Source organism: Cryptococcus neoformans, chromosome 14 (assembly GCF_000149385.1).
Source record: "Cryptococcus neoformans var. neoformans B-3501A chromosome 14, whole genome shotgun sequence".
NCBI classification, from domain to species: Eukaryota; Fungi; Basidiomycota; class Tremellomycetes; order Tremellales; family Cryptococcaceae; genus Cryptococcus; species Cryptococcus deneoformans.
The window spans coordinates 74,996-94,093 of record NC_009190.1 but is presented as its reverse complement, the minus strand read 5'-3'; the positions used below and the strand labels follow the sequence as shown (position 1 = coordinate 94,093).

The window sequence follows — 19,098 nt, the reverse complement described above, 5'->3', positions numbered from 1 at the left end:
GCATTTGCAACTTTAATGCTACGCGATATATACCCAAATAGGAACCCTACTTCCTCGCGTACGTAACCTGGACGAACAGTCATCAGCATTTTCGCACTGTCATGGAGATAAAAGCACACTCACTTTCATCTTCGTCTCACCATCAATCTTAAAGTTGTGCAAAGCATCCTTTGCAATTGTAGCCGCCCCTTCATCCGCAAACTCCACAAACGCAATATCCTTCTTCGCGGGAATAGTCCTAATCTCAATCAAACCGGGGTGGACCTCAAATACTTCTCGGAGATCTTCAGATGTAGTACCATCGGGAAGATTTTGGACGAATAAGACAGAGTTGGGAGGGAGGTACTCGTCGGGCATTTGGAGACGTTGTTTCTTGGCTGCTGGGCCGGCTGTGCCCGCGGTAGTGTCGGCGCGAAGTTTGGCTTGAGCCTTCTGGCGGAGAGGGTTATTCTTTCGTTTGAGCTCTGTTGTTGAGATGAATTAGTTGCTATATTCGCTTAAGGAAAGACTTGAGAACATACTCTTCTCTTCTAACCTTCTCTTGGTGTGCTCTTCAAACTCTTTTTCATCTCCCTTGCGCTTCACAATGCTATCTGACAACCCTTTAGCAAACTTTATTTGCTGCACTTAAATCATCAGCCTTTTACATCCATGCCTCCTTCACAACAACCATGGATGGGTGACTTACGATGGACTTTCCGTACAATGGGAACTCGTTAACATCCTTCCTCGCCTCATTCGCACTTTCGATGTCCGAAAAAGAAACAAATGCTTGTCCTCGCATACGAATGTTGTGGTGAGCAATGATTGGTTGCAAAGGACGGTAAGGCTTAAAGAGATTATACAAAGTCTCCTTCATCACTGTTATCCCAATGGAAAATCAACTTTAGTAAAATGCGGTGATCTATCATGGAAAGCGCACCTGGTATCCGGACCTTCTCGTTCAAATTTTGAAGATAAAGCGTTTCACAAGCATTGTCAGGAATTTTATTGGGGTCTTCCTCTCCCTCTTCTTGTGCTTGCTTAGCCCCTTCCTCCGCCTTGACTTCTGCATCTCCATTCTCTGCTGGTATTTGCTCTGCAAGGGGCGATTGTGTTTGTTCTGGGTTCATCGCTGGAGGAGGAGCTTGTACTTCAGCCATCGCGAGGGTCTACTTTGAGGTGTCGGGAAGACGCAAACAATGTGTAGAGTGCAGAAAGTGTCTGTTTTCTAGTTGTGCTTGACCCATCCAACGCTCGATGCTCGAGAAGGTATGTAACGAGACAGCACCGAAGGTTCAGAAATATTCTATCCCGCGTTTCTTCCACTTTCTCCCAAGAATATAATGACGACATGATATCTTTTGCTTGTACTTTATTAACGGCGGACAAGCAGGATTCTTCTTCTTGACTTTCATCCATATCTGATTGGTACGCATGCTCATACGACTGACTACTGTACATTAACAAGAGTAAGATAGTACATATTCAGTTCTGAAAATAATTAATGGAGAAGGAAAAGCTCCTTGCATTTGTGGTTCTTCTTTTTCATCATATCAATATTTCCCGCGGTCTCTCCAGCCAACCCACAAGCCTTTACTTTACTCATTAATTATGTCGCTTTCTCCTCTTATTACCACCTGTAACAAATATAGATGCTATATATAAGTACGACTGCCAGCTGGTGGTTTACGTTTGCTGTTGGTCTGCTCACTGGATTGATAATTGATCAATCCCACAGTGTATTATCTCTTAGTGATTGCGTCATCATTCACCACTCGCTGATTGCCGATGCCGACCGCACCGGGGGGCGGAAGGTCCGGACGACTGCTGGCTGCTGGCGCGCGGTCATCTTTCTTCGTTCATCTTCGATTCTTCTGGCTATCTCTTTAAAACTGAACATACAATAGTGTCAACCCCATCGATTTCGACAGTAAATACAGTAACCATGTCTGATATCTACTCTTACTCTGTGAGTTTCCAGTTCCAACACTTTCCGTGTGCTTCTTTACCTGGATATCCGACTGATGAACACGAGCAGGTTGAGTTTCCCAAGTCCACTCTTCCCCTTAGTGACCTGAAGGGCAAGACTCTCTTGTTCGTCAACGTTGCGAGCAAGTGCGGTTAGTTTCATTCTTTCCTAGGAAGTGATCTGTGGTTCACGGCTGATGAATTGTATCTTCTCATAGGTTTGACTCCTCAGTACAAGGATCTTCAAGCTTTGCACGAGAAGTACGGTGATAAGGGGCTGGCGATCATTGGTTTCCCTTGCAACCAGGTAAGCGTTTATGTTTGACGTTGGATTGAAGTCGAGAGATGGCGAGCGACTGATCCGTTTGGCGATTAGTTTAAGGCTCAAGAGCCTGGGACCGATGATGAGGTTCTTCAGTTCTGTCAAGTCAACTATGGAGTGACTTTCCCTATTGCTAAGAAGGTATGTATTGTTTTAGTTTTACGCTGGTAATGGATAGTACAAAGCTTGTATATTAATTTAATTTTTTCTTGTTAGGGCGACGTTAATGGCGAAAACACTCAGCCTATCTGGAAATACCTCAAAGAGAATGCCGAGCCCCCTGTCTCTGACATCGACTGGGTACGTCTATTTTTTATGTAAAGCGAGTGTAGGGGGTTGATAGTCTTCAGAACTTTTCCAAGTTCCTTGTCAAGGATGGAAAGATCACTTGGTTCCCTGCCCGAAGCACCAAGGTTGTAAGTACCATCCCTCCATCCTTAACTCCTCATGGTAGCCAAAGCTGACTCGACAACTTTGTGGATGCAGAGCGATGTTGAGGCTGCTCTTTGATAAGGTAGTTCTGCATCACAACTAAAGAAAAAGGTAGAGCAATTGTGTGTCAAAATGGAAATGAATGCAACTTGTTATATATCACAGAGTTCAACTCCTTCCCCCATTCAAATGGACGGTCTATTTCACGACGGGCCCGTTAAAACTCTGTTACTGACCCTCGAACAACATCTCCTTCCTGCCCTTGAGGATATTCCATCACCATTGTCTTTCCTTCTCTGCAAGCAGCAGTAAAAAAAAGGTCAGCACCTGATCGCCCTATTCTTTATTCTCGTTGCTGTCTCTCTTAAAAAATAATTATGGATTAGACGTACTCTGGATATGCACAAAGATTGACCCCACCCCCACACCCACTCTTGGCCCCTCCCATAAGGTACTCAATCCCCTGCGGACCTGCCCTCAGGGAATGTGACCACCGGCTTGCTTTGATTCCTTGTTCAAACCCTATAAAGTCCCCCGGATTGACGTGTTTTTCTTCCTTTTCCAAAGTCATCTTTCCTTTATTACCGACTGTTTGAGTCGACGTCGATCTGGTGGCTGGGAATGGTACCATTGAGGGACCGAGGAGCGTTGGAGATGCGTCGAGGAGTGTGAGAATACCTGAGCCGGAAAGAATGTATATCCATTCGGACTCGTTGAGGTGGTAGTGATTCGGCTGTCAAGCAATGAGCCAATGGTGTGAAAATTATGATGCCAAATTTATTGTACTAATGTAAGTTTCGAGGTAGCATTGTTTGATGCAGGATTGGCGTACGCAAGATTCCACCTCTGGGTCAAGTCTCACTTTGTGCACCGCCAACGACTTCATCCCAACTATGCTCATGATGCATTCATTAATGAAACATTTCATTGGATATCAGTGAAACTTACCAGCATCACTCATACATATTTGGTTCCTTACAGCTTCCGACTTCAAGAAATGTGGCTGCGGAGACAAGTTTGAGTCGATATAATCCGCTTTAAGGAGGGGATGAGGACCAAAGTCAATGGGTGGAGAAGATGTCATTTTGTAATTGTTTTTGAAGTGATGGATCGTATCAATGGAAAGGTAGAGGTATGGTTGGTTGTTGGATAAGTATATTGATGGCGAAAGAATCGATGCAAAACAGAAAGATGATGTTCGTTTATTATGGACTGTTATGACGCCATGACGGGTAGATAACAAAAGTACGGTAACTAACCCGCTCGAGGGGAACTATGTACTAATAATAGTCTTACGGAAAAGAATGTAACCCCCTATATACTCTCGGGGATCATCGACGAGCTCCACCTTCTTTCACCGACCGCGTTTAAAAAGACCGGCGGCCATAAGATGGAAATGAGTTGTTGTAAATCGTTCGCGAACCAAAAAAGCAAGCGGAGAATGCAGCCTGCATGGTACTACTTACTACTGTACTGCTGGGCTGTTTGCGGCTTGAATTTGTTTTAGCTCTGCTTTGAAATTGTTGATGTCTTCGTGCCGCAGTTCGTCAGTTGCAGTTGGTTGCTGGCAGTGAGTGTATTACGACGTAGATCCGCCGATCTTTTTACAGCTACCCGAGCAACCGTGGGAAACAAAGCTATCTATGACATCGTGATCAAAGTCGCCAACAACGAACGCGAGCGCAAGCACTATCTCCTCGCTCGTCTTAATTTTTTATTTTCCTTTTCTTCCCAGCATGTACGCATTCTATAATACAACCCATCTCTAATGGCTGCCATCCCACGAATGCTCTCAGCCGCACGCGAAGAAGCCACAATCCTCACTTCCGAATTGGCCACCGCAGCTCGAACGACTGCTACTGAGGGTCTCGCTGCTGAAGCGAGGATAGCCTCTGAGTCAATGAACCCAGTGGCTGTGAGGCAGGCTGTCGAGATGAGTGTGAAAGAGAGTAGTGAAGGTAAGCACACCTGTGAGCTATGTGTTGTTAGTATTGAATGATTTATGAACAACTCAAGGTTCTTTACTGTCCCATCACCCTTCCCACACTACAACCCTTAAACCCACAAACCTCCCTTCCTTCTCCCTCAATCCCACTTCTATACCTTCCACAATGTTATCATCTACATCAACCACAACACGTACCATTGTAGGTCAGGTGCTCGAAGAAGATCTCGGAGTCACATTGAAGCAAGCAATGTCCAACGCCGCAGAGACGGGTTTGGAAGCGCAGGTGGATCAGTTTACGGACGCGACGAAGACTTTAGTAAAGGGACAGACCCAGGCGAAGTTACACGGTTAGCGTGAGGAGGTAGTGTGAAATTAGGTTGGCCATCTTTTCTGTACCTGTTGTGATGATTAGATTTTGCTTTTGTCCGGTTCATTTTGAGAGCGGAATAGACGTCAAAAGTTAGAAAAGACGGTTTTTAGCTGCATAAGAGCCAAATGGGCATCTTCAAGCTATTATGGCCCCTTTCCTTCGCTGAGTCGACAATCATTCCCCTCTCCCGCTCTCCCATTTACACTGCGAAAACTGCCCTCTCGGCTTGAGCCTTATCCCAGCTCCAAAATCTTTGTTCATAAGTTAGAACTCCATCATTAAACGAGGCAATGTGATACACTCACGACGAACCTGCTCAACGAGGCAGTCGCTCACGCTTCATAATCCTCCTCTCCCTCCTCGAAGGGTACATGACCTCTCCATTTACCTCCTGCATCACTTCCTTCAAGACATCTTTATCATCCTTGAATCTCTGTCCATCCTTTCCTTTGGAGTCCCGGGAAACAGCGCGACACTGATGCATAACCACGGCAAGTGTCTCAAGCAGCTTGATAAGTTGGGGAAGGATGAGAGCAGTTATCGGCTGACGTCTCTCTGGAAGAGCGGAAATAGAGTCAGAGTCAGTGGGCGAGGGTGGGTGGCGGGTAAGCGAGGTGGTGGTTAAGTCGTCAGAGGAACTTGGGGATTTTGCTTCCTCGTTTTTGGATGATATAGTGGGTCGGGAAGGTGAAGGGGGGGAGGAATCGGTAGCCAGTCGAGCGATGGGCATGGAAAGCGGTAAATGCACCACTTCGATCCTCTCGTCCTCCCCAACTTTGCCTCCAACCTGGTCCGCTTTTCCTACCATTCTTAAGCGGTGTACAACCCCTGTCACCAAATCCCACTCATCCTTATTCATCCCTAACCTCACCCATCTAGCTTTCCCTTTTCCTTTAAATTTCAAGCTTGAGGAAGACGGGCGGGAAAGGGCAGAGATGATGGAATGAGAGGACAATGACGATGATGAGGGCGTTGATAATGACAATGATAAAGGAGGGAGCGTGGGGAGCAACGGAGAAAGCGTCTGAGCAGTGTGGAAGATACATGATGACAGAAGGTCAATGAGTTTGCGCTCCGGTGTAGACGAGGTTAGTCGAAGTATGAGTACCGCAAGGGGTAAGTCCAGCTCATCCCTCGCACTTGCTTCTTCGATAGACATACCGGCGGGGTAGAATACCGCTCGGACGATGGAAGTGATGACATCGGTAGTTAAGAGAGAGAAATGTAATGATCTGTTGGGGTTGGGAAATGAGTTTTCACCTTTTGAATTGGTATTTGGGCCGGATCGTGGCAGCCAGATATCAGAAGGAGATTGATGTAGTAGATGATGGACAGCAACGCGTAAAGGCGGCAGAAGAGCGGGCGTAGTGTAAAGGTTAAATATTGTCGTCCACGTTTGACAATCCAATTCTTGCGATGAGTCCATCATCATCTCCACAATTCCTTCGACAACTTCCCAATTTTCTGCGTCCCTCTCCGCTCTTAACCACGCATTCAAGAACATCATGCCCGCTTGTCCCTCTGGCTCGCCAATAAACGATATCAATTGCTCCGCAAGCTTTCTTGGAACTGTCGATTTCAGTTTCATATGGCCTTGAGAATGAGAGTGGGTAGAGGTACTAATACGCCAGGTATTGAGGGTTGTGGTGTATACCCTCAAGAGACATTCCTTCTGACGAGCGGATAGAGTGGGAGGAGTGGCCGACGAGGATGGGCTGGCTAAGCAGGCTTGAACGACCACTTTGATCTCTTCCAACATCTCCATGGCACCTTTGAAATCTCCTTTTGGGACGTACGCCGCCATTCCGACATCCCACAACTCCCAAGGCCACCCACCCTTCCCCATCCCTTTGTCCTTATCCACATTCTCCAGCGCCAAGCAGTCGGTGATGATCGAGTGCACATGATGAGCCGCCGGCGAACTGTCACGGATAAAAGCACGTAGGAGCGTATCAAGCAATGGTATATCAAGCCGATCGGGGAGGAGAGGAAGGATATTGCGGACAGTCGAGAGGCGGACGGACAAATCCGGTGACTGGAGAGAACGGTGTAAGATCTGTGTGAGGGTAATGCTTGTGATAGGTACCCTTTCTTCGAAAGACCAGCGTAGTATATCAGGTATAATGGATAGTGCGGTATCGCTGTTACTAGATAACAAACTTGAGATGAATTTGGAATACAGTTTTTGGCGCTGGATAACGTCGGATGTCGAAGGTGGTGAAGGGAGCGGATGGGAGAGGAAGTAGTTGTGAATGGTTTGGGCAGGGGATAAACCCGAGCTACGCAGCAGGTATGGAACAGACGCTGGATTGGCGGCTGTGCGTTTCGAGAGTTGTTTGTTGGGCCTTGTCTTATGAGTTGTCTTTCCGCGACCGCGAGTTGGAGGTGGGTCCAGTAAGCCTTTGAAAGTTGCAACAGGTCGGAAGTCGGGCTTATTGAACGACTCGATCGTCGAAATGACAGATGAAGGTACCCTGGCTCTCATTTTGAGAGCTCTAGGGAATGTTTAAGTGTTTCCAGATATAGCAATCTTACCATGTAGAGACTTTAGAAGTCTATATCCGTCGAGATACAAGATGGAAATATTGCGTCACGTGACACAAGAACAAAATCAGCAACAAGGAGAACCGAAGCTGATGGGGAAGTCCCCCAAAACGGGATTTTATCCATCTCTTTCCAAATCTCTCCCGAATCCAATAAGTCAAACAACATGGAAGGCATCGAGCTCGGCATCCAGGACCTCGACCACAGCTATCAGATTGACACCCAAGCCCTGTCATCGGACGATGAAGAAGATCGTCAACAAGAGCCCGAACGACCAACCAAGCGAAAACGCACTAAAGAAGAAAAGGAGAGGAGAAGGTCTGAGAAGAGAGCGAGAAAGGAGAAAAGAAGGTCGGGAGCCGCCCAGACTGCACAGGTTCAGGCTCAAGCACAAGCTGGAATTGAAGCAGAAGTGGCCGAAGCACCCACCGACTATGATGAAGTTGAACAAGTAGTGGAGGATGCTCCTGTGAGCGAGGGAGACAAGAAGCGAAAGGAGAAGAAGCACAAGAAAGACAAAAGCAAGGGCAAAGGTAAAGGAAAGAAGAAGGAAGGGAGTGAAGAGCAAGAAGAAGAAGACAGGGAGGCTATAGCTGCATCAGCTGTAGCTACCCTCGCCCAGGCATTGGTGAGCTCGGAAAGTGGCAAGGTTGCCCCGTCTGTGGATAAAGTTCAAACTCCAAGTCGCCCGACTGCTGCCACTTCTACCATCGCTACCTCACGAATAGGTCCTACCCAGTACGGCAGCATCAAAATCAAGAAAGGCCCCTTGGAATCATCACCAGCCCCACCCGCATCGTCACTCACGCCCGCCCTTCCCGCGACCCAGCTCATCCCTGTGACTCCATTCACGGCCGCCTCGACCGATGCGAGTTCATTTGCTGTTAGGGACAAGATCAATTCTCTCAAGCACCCAAAGTCTTCTAGTAATGCCTCCAAAGCTATAAGAAGCACGAGGAAGGGCGAGGATACCAAGGAAAGTGATGCGCAGCTTCGATTGAGGTTCCAGGACCCCAAGGCACAGGAAGAGTGGTTGGCTAGTACATCAATTGGGAAGACTGAGCTTCTGAGATTGGAAAAGGAGGGTAGTAAGTGTAGTTTCTAGTTTAAAATATACAGATGGCTAATTCCACGTTCTAGTTCTGTCGTACAAGAAGGGAAAGTTCACTGAGGACGAGAAGGTTTCAATCAAAAAGGCTTTGGAGAATTATCAAAAGATACATCGAATAAGCTCTTTCGATCTTGTTGAGCTCGTCATGACCAAAACACTTCAAGCCACGGATAAAGAAACTGTCCGTGAATTTTGGAAAGATATCGGTATGACCATTTATTTCATTCTGTAAAACACTATTGATTGTGAAACAGCCGCTTCTGTCCCCGGTCGCCCGATCCTCAACGTCCAACCATTCGTGCGACGAATGCTCGACCCTAAAGCTCATAAAGGCCGCTGGACCCCGGAAGAAGACGAACTCCTCCTTCGCGCATACGCACAACACCCTCGCGAATGGACCAAAATCTCCTCCATCGTTGACCGTACCGAGGTGGATTGTAGGGATCGTTATTTGAAGGAACTCGTGAATCGTGATACCCGAACAGCGGGTAGGTGGACAAAAGATGAGGAGGACAAGTTGGAAGAGGTGGTGAACAGGGTTGCGAAGGGATTGCGTGCGGAACAGGTGCATGGGGAGAAGAGGAAGGGTCTGGAAGAAGGAGCAGAGCTGGTGGAACCATCGGACGTCCCTTGGGATATTGTTTCGAAAGAGATGGGCAACACACGATCAATGACACAGTGTCGTATCAAGTATCGCGATGCCATCTGGCCCAGAAAACTGGGTTTGGGTAAAGATGATCATGTCGGAAGGACGTTGAAGGTCCTCACAAGGTATTTTTTTCTCTCGTTCTTTTTTTCAAGCTTGTTCATTCCTGATGTGACCACTTAGACTCAAAAACTTGAACTATGAGTCCGAGAAGCACATCTCTTGGTCACAAGTCCGTGAAACCCTCGAGAAATACTCCCTCAAGGAAATCAGAAATTCGTATACCAATCTCAAAAAGAGTGTAATGAGCGATCCCCATGTTGCCAGTCTCAATTACCCCGGTTTGTCAAACGTCCCATACTTTCCCAGACGCGAAGACGACTTGAACTGATGATGCTTGCTGGATCCAGAATTGATCAATGTCATGTACGATAAAGCGGTCATGCAAAGGGGGAGGAAAGTGAGGGCGGATCAGAGGGATTATCCGAGTAAGGAGACGGTGGAGTCGGGGGATGAAGCGTATTAACGAGGGTGCGCCAAGGAAGATATGTGAATAATGATAGCAATTGCATGTAACAATATAGTAATGCTTGGGCGCGAATCATCCTCTTTTTGATTTCTATAGCTACGATTGAGGTGGAAGAAAAGGTGCGGGACCTATAGATGGAAGATCTTACCTACGCCTTCTCGTCAAAACCATTCAGTCTATGACAACCGGGGATCGTCGGCGTTGGTGGAAGATCTTAAAGCTCTACACGATCGATGCCCAGCACTTAGCAAAATATCCTTGTAAATTAACCTCTATAATTTGACGCCATTATCGGATATGAATCATTAACAAGCACTTGGATCTGTTGAAGAAGATTTGTTATTTGCAGCAATACAACAAGAGGCATCATCTGATCAGTCAACACGACAAGGATGTCTCTTGTTTTGCCCATGTCTGGAGGAGGAAGGTATTTCTTCCTCCCCAGTGGATGATATTATTCGTTGCCATGTGTGTCGGTCTGGTGGTTGTAGTAGGGGCACTTTAATGCCCATTGTAACAATTGCTGTATAGATTTGATATATTGTGAGGTGTCTAAGTTTTCCAGAAAAAGAGACACCTTCGCTATTTGCATTTATCGATCATCATTCCTTCTTACGTAGAACATAAAACACCGGCACGCGCGAGCTAAATAACACTTCTTCTCCCACGGTTCTTGACTTATGGTTCCTGTCGTGCCTGATCGTACCTTTACCAGAAATAGGCACGACATCCCGCAACAACGGACCCAATGATGATGGGTGTTGGGGCTGCGCCTAGCCTCGGTGTCCGCCGCCGTGTTTCCATATTCGGCATCTTTCCGGGCCGTAGTCAAGCCATCATGTGCGTACATCTCCATCTCTCTCATTTCCCTTTTCTCTCTCATTTTATCCCTCCAACCGAATGGCGTTCCAACTGCCCCAGCCAGTCATCCCCGGGAGGAGAGTATCCATCATCCTCCAAGGACCATCTCCCGACAATCCGCCGCCCACGCTCAGCCTTCCCCCCCTTACAATAGACAGACGTCATCACCCCGCGCTCTATATCATACCCAAAACTCCCTCCAGCAGCGGCGTTGCACTTGGCTCGAGAAACCCGTTTCTGAATGCTAGTAACAATTCGTCCGCTAATAAGAAGGAGGATGACCACCCGAGACATGCTTCAGGTGTCAATGCTCTCGCATTGGACACTACGACTGTCCTTAAAGGGGAGTCAAATCCCGGCGGGATCTTGTACACCGCCGGCCGAGATGGGATGGTCGCGTCATGGGACTTGGATATCCCTCATACTCGCCGAACATCTCGTCGTTACAGTGCGATCGATGGACGGAACAAGTTGAGAAAAATTCAATGGGAGTTTATCGGTGACGGCGCCGACTTTTTCCGGGCCGACGAGGAAGACCGAGAAGGTGGTAGCGAGGTGGAAGGTGAAGGAGACGGAGACGAAAGCTGGGTGGATATGAAGGAAACTATGGAAGAGATTCCATTTGAAGATCGGTACGAAGTCGACAAGGCGGAACTTTCAAAACGGTCTCCCAAAACGACATTCCGCCAATCCTCCCAAACTCACACAGACTGGGTAAACTCTCTTCTTTTGTGTAATTACAATAGGACAGTCATCACTGCTTCTTCAGATCGTACCATCCGAGCCTGGACACCCCATTCTTCACTTTCTGCTTCTTCGCCCTCTGGTGCCGCGGACCCTTCCCGTCCGTCTCCTGCGCTTGTGGGAACCCACACCGATTTCGTGAAATCGCTCGCATTTGCAGAGGGGCCAGGGTACTTATGGAGTGGGTCGTTAGATCAAAAGATTTGTCTCTGGGATATCCAGCAAGGGTCAGGGGATTGTCAGCCGATTTTGGATGTGGATCTGCAAGCTGAGGGGGTTTATGGAGGAGGGGTTTATACACTTGCTATCGGTATGTCCATTTTCTTCCAAAATCACGCTAGGAAGAAATTTAACAGAGGAGGTTAGATAAAACCGGAAGCACACTTGCGGCGGGTACGACTGAGCGAATTGTCAGATTGTACGATGCACGCGCCGGTCCTCGGAGTACGGGTCATCTTGTGGGCCACGAAGATCGCGTGAGAAGTATGCTCTTCAGCGATGATGGTAAATATGTGAGTCCCCTTCTCCTTTTTCCTCTTTCTCTCCACTTGAAAAGCATTCGAGGCTAAACCAACCCTAAAACCTATATAGATGTTATCCGCTTCTTCGGACAGTACTATCAAACTCTGGTCCCTCGCCGCACACCGCTGCGTCCATACATTCACCCATCATGATTCCCCCGTCTGGGCCCTCCACTCTAATCACCCCAACTTCGAGCGATTCTACTCTGGTTCACGAGACGGCCGTCTCTGCGTTGTCGACGTCGAAGGATGTCGGAATCTTTCCGGAGGCGAAGCTGTACTCCTCGCGGGCTCGGAGCCGGAGACGCAGTATGGTGAGAGGGGAATAAGATCGATTGTTGCGATGGACGATGAGTATGTGTGGACGTCAAGTGGGATGGAGGATGTGGTGAGATGGAAGGATGTGGGCAGGAGGGTTGGCAGGTTGGATAAGGTTTTTGATGGGGCGAGTTATAGGTCGCCTGTTCAGGCTGGGGGAGCTGGGATGGAGAGGGAGCCGGGACGCGTGGCGTTTGCGTCATCTCCTCGGGATCCACTTTTGGGCGGAGAAGCCTCTGTGTCGGCTTTATCAGCCAATGTTCGTGATCGTCTAGCGGTTGGTCATAGGAGCACATTGTCAAACTCTTCCCTCGTATCCTCTTCAGCTTCTACCGTTGCTGGTGACGATGACCGTGGGGATGAGGGCCAAGAGCAAGGTGAAGGTGGAGGCGATACAGGTTTGACGAGGAATGGGATACCATACGAATCGTTGATCAACCTCTCGGTCGACCGGGGACTGTATGGCTACGAGTACGAAGAATCCACCATCTCCATCTCTGGTGACTACACCTCTTCCGCTCCTCCCCCGGCCCAACCTCTCCGACCAAGCGCGCTCTACGCCCAACGCGACCTCGCCTGCCTCGCTCGCCCTATCCAACCTCACCCACCCCTCGACGACCCAGGAATCATCCGCGGTCGAACCGGTCTTATCCGTTCTGAACCGCTGAACGATAGGATCCACGTCCTCACGGCGGATGCTGACGGGCAGGTGGCGCTTTGGAATATCGTTAAAGGCATTTGTGTCGGCGTCTTCGACCCAAAAGAATTATGTGAAGCCCTCCATATCTCGCCCACACCGTCAGCAGAGGCATCACGGGCATTCCCAAGGACGGGACCACCCCTGGAGCCAGAGGTGGAAGCGGTAAGGATAGAGTTGAGGAGACATTCGCAAGATGTTCTGAACATGATTAGAGAGCATGTACAAGGGATGACTTCGGTATCGCAGTGGTTTAGTTCGGATACGAAGACGGGGAGTCTGGCGGTACATATTGAGGAGAGGACGGCATTTGTTGGGGATGTGTATCTAAATGATATTGGGTTGAAAGTGGAGGGTGGAGAAGGTGGGGAAGATCAGAAAAGTGAGTCTGTCTTTTGTTGTTGAGCACTGACTCAGACTGAGATGGTCGTAAGAGCTAACCAAACGTAAACGTGGAAATAGTCAACCTCGGTCAATGGACGCTTGCAAACTTGTTCCGGGGGTTTATCGCAGCCGAGGAACACGAAGTTATTTCTCATCTTCCCAACTCACCTTCCACACTCTCCTCCTCCCTTCCTTCCACATATGGTGCTCCCAACTCTAATGACAACGCCAATCATCTCCGCTCCCCGACGATTACCACATCCATTGACCGACCTCCAATTTCACCGGGTCATCGAAAACGTGCTCTCACTGGTTCATTCTCCGGTACGAGACCTCCTGCAGCGTCGTTGGTCATTCCTGGTCTTGTGAGCCCCGCTGCGAGGCCAGCCGTGGAGCTGGATATGCCCACCGATGTATTTGGCAGCAGTGGCAGTATTGAAGGCAAGGAATCTTTGTTGAGGTCGATCTCCGGGAGAGCGGTCGGTACACCAGGAGGTTTCAGCATCGGATCAATGACTTCTCCAGGATTGTTGGGAGAAGGTATACCGATCGCTAGTAGTGCTACGAATGGAAATGGGGGAAGGGATTACTTCTCGCCAAGAAAGAAGACTGAGCAGACTGTTGTAGGTGCGCTGGCTTCTTCTGGTCCTGGGAGTGGAGACCGGGAAGGATCGAGTTCGGCGACGAAGGGCCAGGGTACTCCGTCTACACCTGGGGGAAGTTTTATGGGTAGGATCAAGATCAAGAACTTTGGGAAAAAGAAGGCGGCAGAAGTTAGTATGCCCGCTGTGCAGGAGCGAGCAGCGACGCCTGAAGATACCGTGAGTCTATTCCTCCGCTTACTCTTTCGCGTCCCTAGCGCATGGGTTCATAAGGAGACTTGATGTAGGGACCCAAGAGATCTGAGCGAGACATTCAACAACTCGAGATGCTTGACAACATCCGTGCACATCATTTCCACCCTCCTCCCCCTTGGGAAGCCCCTTATGTCGCTTATCCACCGTCTACCACTCTCCTCATCTCAGAGGTATGGCAAGACACTGGAGCATGGGTCGTTACCTATCGTTCGGAAGTTGGGTCAACAGAGAGGGATATGGAGCCTCTCGAGACTAATTCACCTGGGTGGCTGTTGTGGTATCTCTTTACAAACACCATCCCACCCAAACCTCAACATCTTGTGAATATCAGATTCAAGCTAGAGCCTTTCCCGGGTAGTGAACTGCCTGAGTTGCCAAGAGGGTAAGTTCGGGAGCGCAATTAGTGGGGATCACAAGCTGATGATCTACCTTTTTGACAGGGAATCCCAAGTCAATGCACCAAAGACACTCCGATGTAATAAAGTTTACCACTATGTGGCGGAACGCCTGAATGCGATAAATGAGGCACAGAACCATCGATCCAAGAAAAAGAAATTGACAGCAGAGGATATAGATCTTGTGATCATGACAGACCCCGAAATCGGGTCGCTTGATTATAGGATGACTGTTGGAACAGTCAAAGCTTATTATGCCCCAAGAGGAGATTATGGGTTCTGGTACTCTCTGAGGCAGAAAAAATAGGGTCATCTGAAGGCGTCGTTTGGCCTTGGTTGATCTTTTTGACGACATCTGATCATATGTCGTATCTCACTTTGTTATTTCATTCTTAAGTTATTGTATTGGCGTAGAATTATGATGATCTAGTTGTCATGGGTGTAAAGAATGCAAGGAAGTTTGTATCGAATAACATCGTTACCATTGCCATACCCCTTTTCTCGCCAAAGGCTATCGGATGGGAAACCGGAGGCCTAGTCTCCGAAGAACAACGGGAAATCTATGAAAGGAAGTTTGGCAGCACATTGACAGTTTCCTGTGATGATCATAAATTTCCTGACGGATGGGACAGCCAATGATAAGCGATTTATGAGACTTTCATTTAATTTATTTAACAAGGCACATTCTTCTATACTCAATTGTGCCGTAACGAAAGGCATTAACACGGAGATCTTGCCAGTTTCGTTGTTCTTTTGTGTGTTGCCTGCTTTTCCTTTCTTCCTTCTTTCAACAAGGGAATGGAAGTGCTGCGGCAGCATCTGAGGCGGATATGGTTAGCGTAAGAAGACCCCAATAATAGGTGGCAAACAATAGCTTCATTTACTCGTAGCTCTATACGTAGTCCTTCATTTCTTCTACTACCTACCAACACTTATCTCTTCACCTCTCACTGCACATGTTAATATCCATCGTTCCTTCTGTTGCAGATCCCTTTCCAAAATCCCCCATGAAATATCATGACGCTCACCACAGCTCAAATTATCATCATATGTAAGTTCTTCGCCCTTTTCTCGTCTCTTTCTCTTTCCGCTTTGCCCGTTCTCTCTTCTCCCAAGTCTAAAGACCGCAACTTTGAACTGACAACATTCCTCCCACCCTCCTCCACCTAATCAAATCAATAAAAAGGTGTCGTCTGTCTCTTCGTGCTTATCTTTATCTCAGTCCTCATATTCGCCATCTATTCTTCCTGGGAAGCCCGCAAAGAAGACCAAGAAGCTCATACTGCGGTGTTGGGGCAGTGGAACTAAATTAGGGGGATGGTTGTGCCTAGAATACCGAACGCCAGTCCTTCTCAGGCTCGGAATGGGGGCGGACGGACCGGGAGCGATCGAAATAGGGATGTGAGAGATGATGATATGAAGTCTGAATCAATGAGTTCGAAAAGTGCTAGTACCGTGACGCCGATCTATGGAAGGACGTTGAATGGGTTAGCTTCAAGTTCGGGGTTAGGCTCGTACGAGCACCGACACCCAGCTTTGGGCAAAATTACTCTTCTTCCTTTATCTGCTCTTGATGGAAAAAGAAGAGTGACAACGACCCACTATTCATAGCAAAGACAAGCGAACCGAAAAGGACGCTCGGCAGCGGAATCAGCTCGATCAGGGGTATCGGGTGTATCAGGTGTATCCGGACAGTCGGAGAAGCCGGGAAAATTGGAGAAGAATGAAGAAGCTGAGGTGGGCGAACAAAGATTAAAGGTCTAGATGGCGGTGGGAGCGCTGACGAGGGATAATCTGGGTAAGATGCAAATTCGAGAAAAGAGGGAGAGAAATAACAAGTGAGAGAGGAGGGGAGGAGAGGGAGACACCGAAAGCGAGAAAGAGGGAAGAGAGAAGAAGTGAGGGCCCAGGTCGAGAACGCGAGAGAGAACGGAGAAAAAAGAGGGAAAGATAAGAGAGCAGAGGATCGTAAGCATGTATGTCTCTGCATGCACAGTTAGAATACAAGTCGCTAGATACCGCTCGCCACCACTTGGAAGTAAAAAGTGTAGTGAATAGCATAACATTTTTAGACGCTCCCCTCGTACCATACCGTATGATTTATACAAACAATCCGTACATCATCTTCGCATTCTCTGGAGGACAAAACAACTTGCCATCCTGTCCGGATTGAATGTCCTTGATTATCCCATCCCAGAACCCATCAAGAAAAAACGTGAGAATGAGCAAGAAAACAAACGTTACCTTGTACATCTTGGGGCGCACCAGATTAATCCACTTGACCCTTCAGATCCACAACCCGATACTTTTCCATTCCCTTCTGACAAGCTGAGTGCGCCTTCCTGCAGTCCCATATAAGATCATGCAAAGGCGTTCTGAATCCGTGTGAGGCATGGAGGTTGGTGTAGACTGCGGCGTTGTGTTCGGTCAGGAATTGGTGTGTCTCGTCTTCAGAGTCAAATGCAAGGGTGTGAAAGATATAATCTAACGGAAGGGTCATGTAACTATTGCAACAAACGTTAGTCGTTAAACGAACCATGGTGAACAACACTCACGCTTTAGACATGACGGCCAAAGCAGACATGCGTTCTCGCTCCACGAAATGGTCCATGATGTATCCACTCATATTGGGTGCGGTGATAAATAAACGGAAGAATCGATGATAGTTAGAGGTAGATAGGGCGGCATGAACATCGAGCGAGTGCTTTACAGCGGGATGCTGTTTTTCGGCTTCTGTTAGTTGTGCAAGAAGAGTAGCCATATCTAATACATGTCAGCAGATCCCGAGAAAACAGCTTACCCCAAAACTCACCACTGCGATTACGCGTATGTAACAAGTACATGATACGGTAGGACAGGAATTCTTCGGGATGACCATGCAGACCTAACTCGTACAGCTGCCGTAACATAGACTGACATTGATTATATTCACCCAGGTCCTTCTATTCTGGACGTTAGTAAGTATCCTAACGTAGCTACGGTATATGACGCACCGCTTCTAATGCTATTCGAGCGTGGATTTCGTAGACTTTGACGGTAAAGTCGTTCTTAATTCGTTGAACCTAGCAGACAGGTTAGACCACGAATAAGATGGATTAGAAATCAATATTCACTGTCAGATCCTGTCTCATACTTTTGAACTGATCCAGAGCATAAGCATAGTTGTGCTCATTCTTCCATCTGGATTTCAGTAGTTCTAAAGTCTGCTCAAGAACGGGAAGAGGCCGTATGTCAGCAGGTGAAGGTTCCTATAATTTGAAGTCAGTTCTCCCCACTCGGTAATGCGTCGAAAATGGACACACAGAGGTTAGTCGCAAGTAGGATTTTTCAAGTTTTGTCGAAGTCCCTCGGATGGTATAGGCATCCCAATCAATGACATTCTAGCCAACAATTAGGTGATAATTCGCACTATATGAACAGAGTGACTTACAGGATCAACTTCTTGAACGACAGCACCTCCATAACCCAAATTACCCTTGCCCATAATTTTTCGTTTGCCTACCTGCCCGGGAACCATCCCGAGTCCACCACTACCTATTGCATCATCCACGAACCACGTCCCAATACCGCCCGAGGCTGCGGCATGATTTGACGACGGTGTAGCTGCTGGTTTTTGAAATCGTGCTGCGCGGCGAGCCTTGGCTTCTTCTTCTTCGGCAGAACCAGAAAATAGGTACGGTGAGGGAAAACTTGAAGTGGAAGTACCGTTGTTCTTCTTTTTTTTTTTCTTCAAAGTGGTATCTTTGGTTAATGTTGAAGCGGACGACGATGCCGATAATGCAGGGGATGACACTGCATAAGTCGGTTGAGGAGTATAGGTCGTCCGTTGTGCTTGCGACTTGAGACTGTACGAAGTTATGTCAGGGTTAGAGAGGTGTATATGCGTATTGAAGTTGAGTGCTCACGCTTGAAGCTCGACCTTGGACCAATCTGTCGTGTTGATTGTTCCTTGAGCATGCGCCTCAAACAAGACCTAGACACAATCAGTTCCATCTCATTAACTTTGTTGCAGCCACTGACCTTCTTGAGCTCGTTATTGACCGCATCCTTGTTTGATGCTGTCGCTCTCGCAAGGCAGTTCTGAACCCACGCTCTGCACAATTTTGTCAGTAGCAATCCATTTTTTGTGAAACTCACTTCAGTTCTGGCGGCCATGATGATTGTGACATTGCTATAATGAGTTCTGGACAGCCGAACAAACATTTTAATCAAGTTAACAAACCTCGACATCGGACGCTCGACGACACCGACAGAGCGCCGTCTCTTTCCGGATAAATAAAGGTTAATTGGGCGGCTTAAAAAATTAAAAGGTGATGTCATCGTTTTGAGAACAACTGGCCGTCGGTTTCATCGTCATAGCCGACGATTTACTCCCGCCTGATTTACTCCAAGAAGGTCTGCTCTTTCCTTCCATTTTCCATCTGTGGTTCCAAAACACAGACATTACAGCATTATGGGCCAACCGCAAG

General features: G+C 47.8%; 7 protein-coding genes across 7 annotated transcripts; 3 read left to right on the top strand and 4 right to left on the bottom strand.

Annotated features, from left to right (window-relative positions):
- Positions 1 to 99: 99 nt before the first annotated feature.
- Positions 100 to 1,142, bottom strand: CNBN0220 (hypothetical protein; the record flags this gene model as incomplete). The annotated part of the gene is made up of 4 exons (XM_766747.1): positions 100 to 464; positions 522 to 621; positions 689 to 861; positions 923 to 1,142. 4 exons carry the CDS (start codon positions 1,140 to 1,142, stop codon positions 100 to 102), a joined length of 858 nt encoding a protein of 285 aa, XP_771840.1.
- Positions 1,143 to 1,927: 785 nt separating this feature from the next.
- On the top strand, positions 1,928 to 2,782 carry CNBN0210 (hypothetical protein; the record flags this gene model as incomplete). The annotated part of the gene is made up of 7 exons (XM_766746.1): positions 1,928 to 1,951; positions 2,021 to 2,102; positions 2,169 to 2,257; positions 2,327 to 2,413; positions 2,489 to 2,572; positions 2,623 to 2,688; positions 2,759 to 2,782. 7 exons carry the CDS (start codon positions 1,928 to 1,930, stop codon positions 2,780 to 2,782), a joined length of 456 nt encoding a protein of 151 aa, XP_771839.1.
- Positions 2,783 to 3,086: 304 nt separating this feature from the next.
- Positions 3,087 to 3,788, bottom strand: CNBN0200 (hypothetical protein; the record flags this gene model as incomplete). Its single annotated transcript, XM_766745.1, has 3 exons — positions 3,087 to 3,437; positions 3,537 to 3,595; positions 3,653 to 3,788. 3 exons carry the CDS (start codon positions 3,786 to 3,788, stop codon positions 3,087 to 3,089), a joined length of 546 nt encoding a protein of 181 aa, XP_771838.1.
- A 1,550-nt stretch (positions 3,789 to 5,338) lies between these two features.
- Positions 5,339 to 7,507, bottom strand: CNBN0190 (hypothetical protein; the record flags this gene model as incomplete). Its single annotated transcript, XM_766744.1, has 1 exon — positions 5,339 to 7,507. The coding sequence occupies one exon, from the start codon at positions 7,505 to 7,507 to the stop codon at positions 5,339 to 5,341; it is 2,169 nt and encodes a 722-aa protein (XP_771837.1).
- A 225-nt stretch (positions 7,508 to 7,732) lies between these two features.
- Positions 7,733 to 9,714, top strand: CNBN0180 (hypothetical protein; the record flags this gene model as incomplete). The annotated part of the gene is made up of 4 exons (XM_766743.1): positions 7,733 to 8,654; positions 8,707 to 8,883; positions 8,932 to 9,448; positions 9,507 to 9,714. 4 exons carry the CDS (start codon positions 7,733 to 7,735, stop codon positions 9,712 to 9,714), a joined length of 1,824 nt encoding a protein of 607 aa, XP_771836.1.
- A 1,038-nt stretch (positions 9,715 to 10,752) lies between these two features.
- On the top strand, positions 10,753 to 14,936 carry CNBN0170 (hypothetical protein; the record flags this gene model as incomplete). Its single annotated transcript, XM_766742.1, has 6 exons — positions 10,753 to 11,767; positions 11,824 to 11,969; positions 12,049 to 13,375; positions 13,456 to 14,198; positions 14,267 to 14,616; positions 14,675 to 14,936. 6 exons carry the CDS (start codon positions 10,753 to 10,755, stop codon positions 14,934 to 14,936), a joined length of 3,843 nt encoding a protein of 1,280 aa, XP_771835.1.
- Positions 14,937 to 16,898: 1,962 nt separating this feature from the next.
- CNBN0160 (hypothetical protein) lies at positions 16,899 to 18,798 on the bottom strand (the record flags this gene model as incomplete). Its single annotated transcript, XM_766741.1, has 10 exons — positions 16,899 to 17,133; positions 17,185 to 17,392; positions 17,442 to 17,571; positions 17,623 to 17,691; positions 17,743 to 17,877; positions 17,932 to 18,009; positions 18,060 to 18,474; positions 18,535 to 18,602; positions 18,650 to 18,722; positions 18,767 to 18,798. The coding sequence occupies 10 exons, from the start codon at positions 18,796 to 18,798 to the stop codon at positions 16,899 to 16,901; spliced, it is 1,443 nt and encodes a 480-aa protein (XP_771834.1).
- Positions 18,799 to 19,098: the final 300 nt, after the last annotated feature.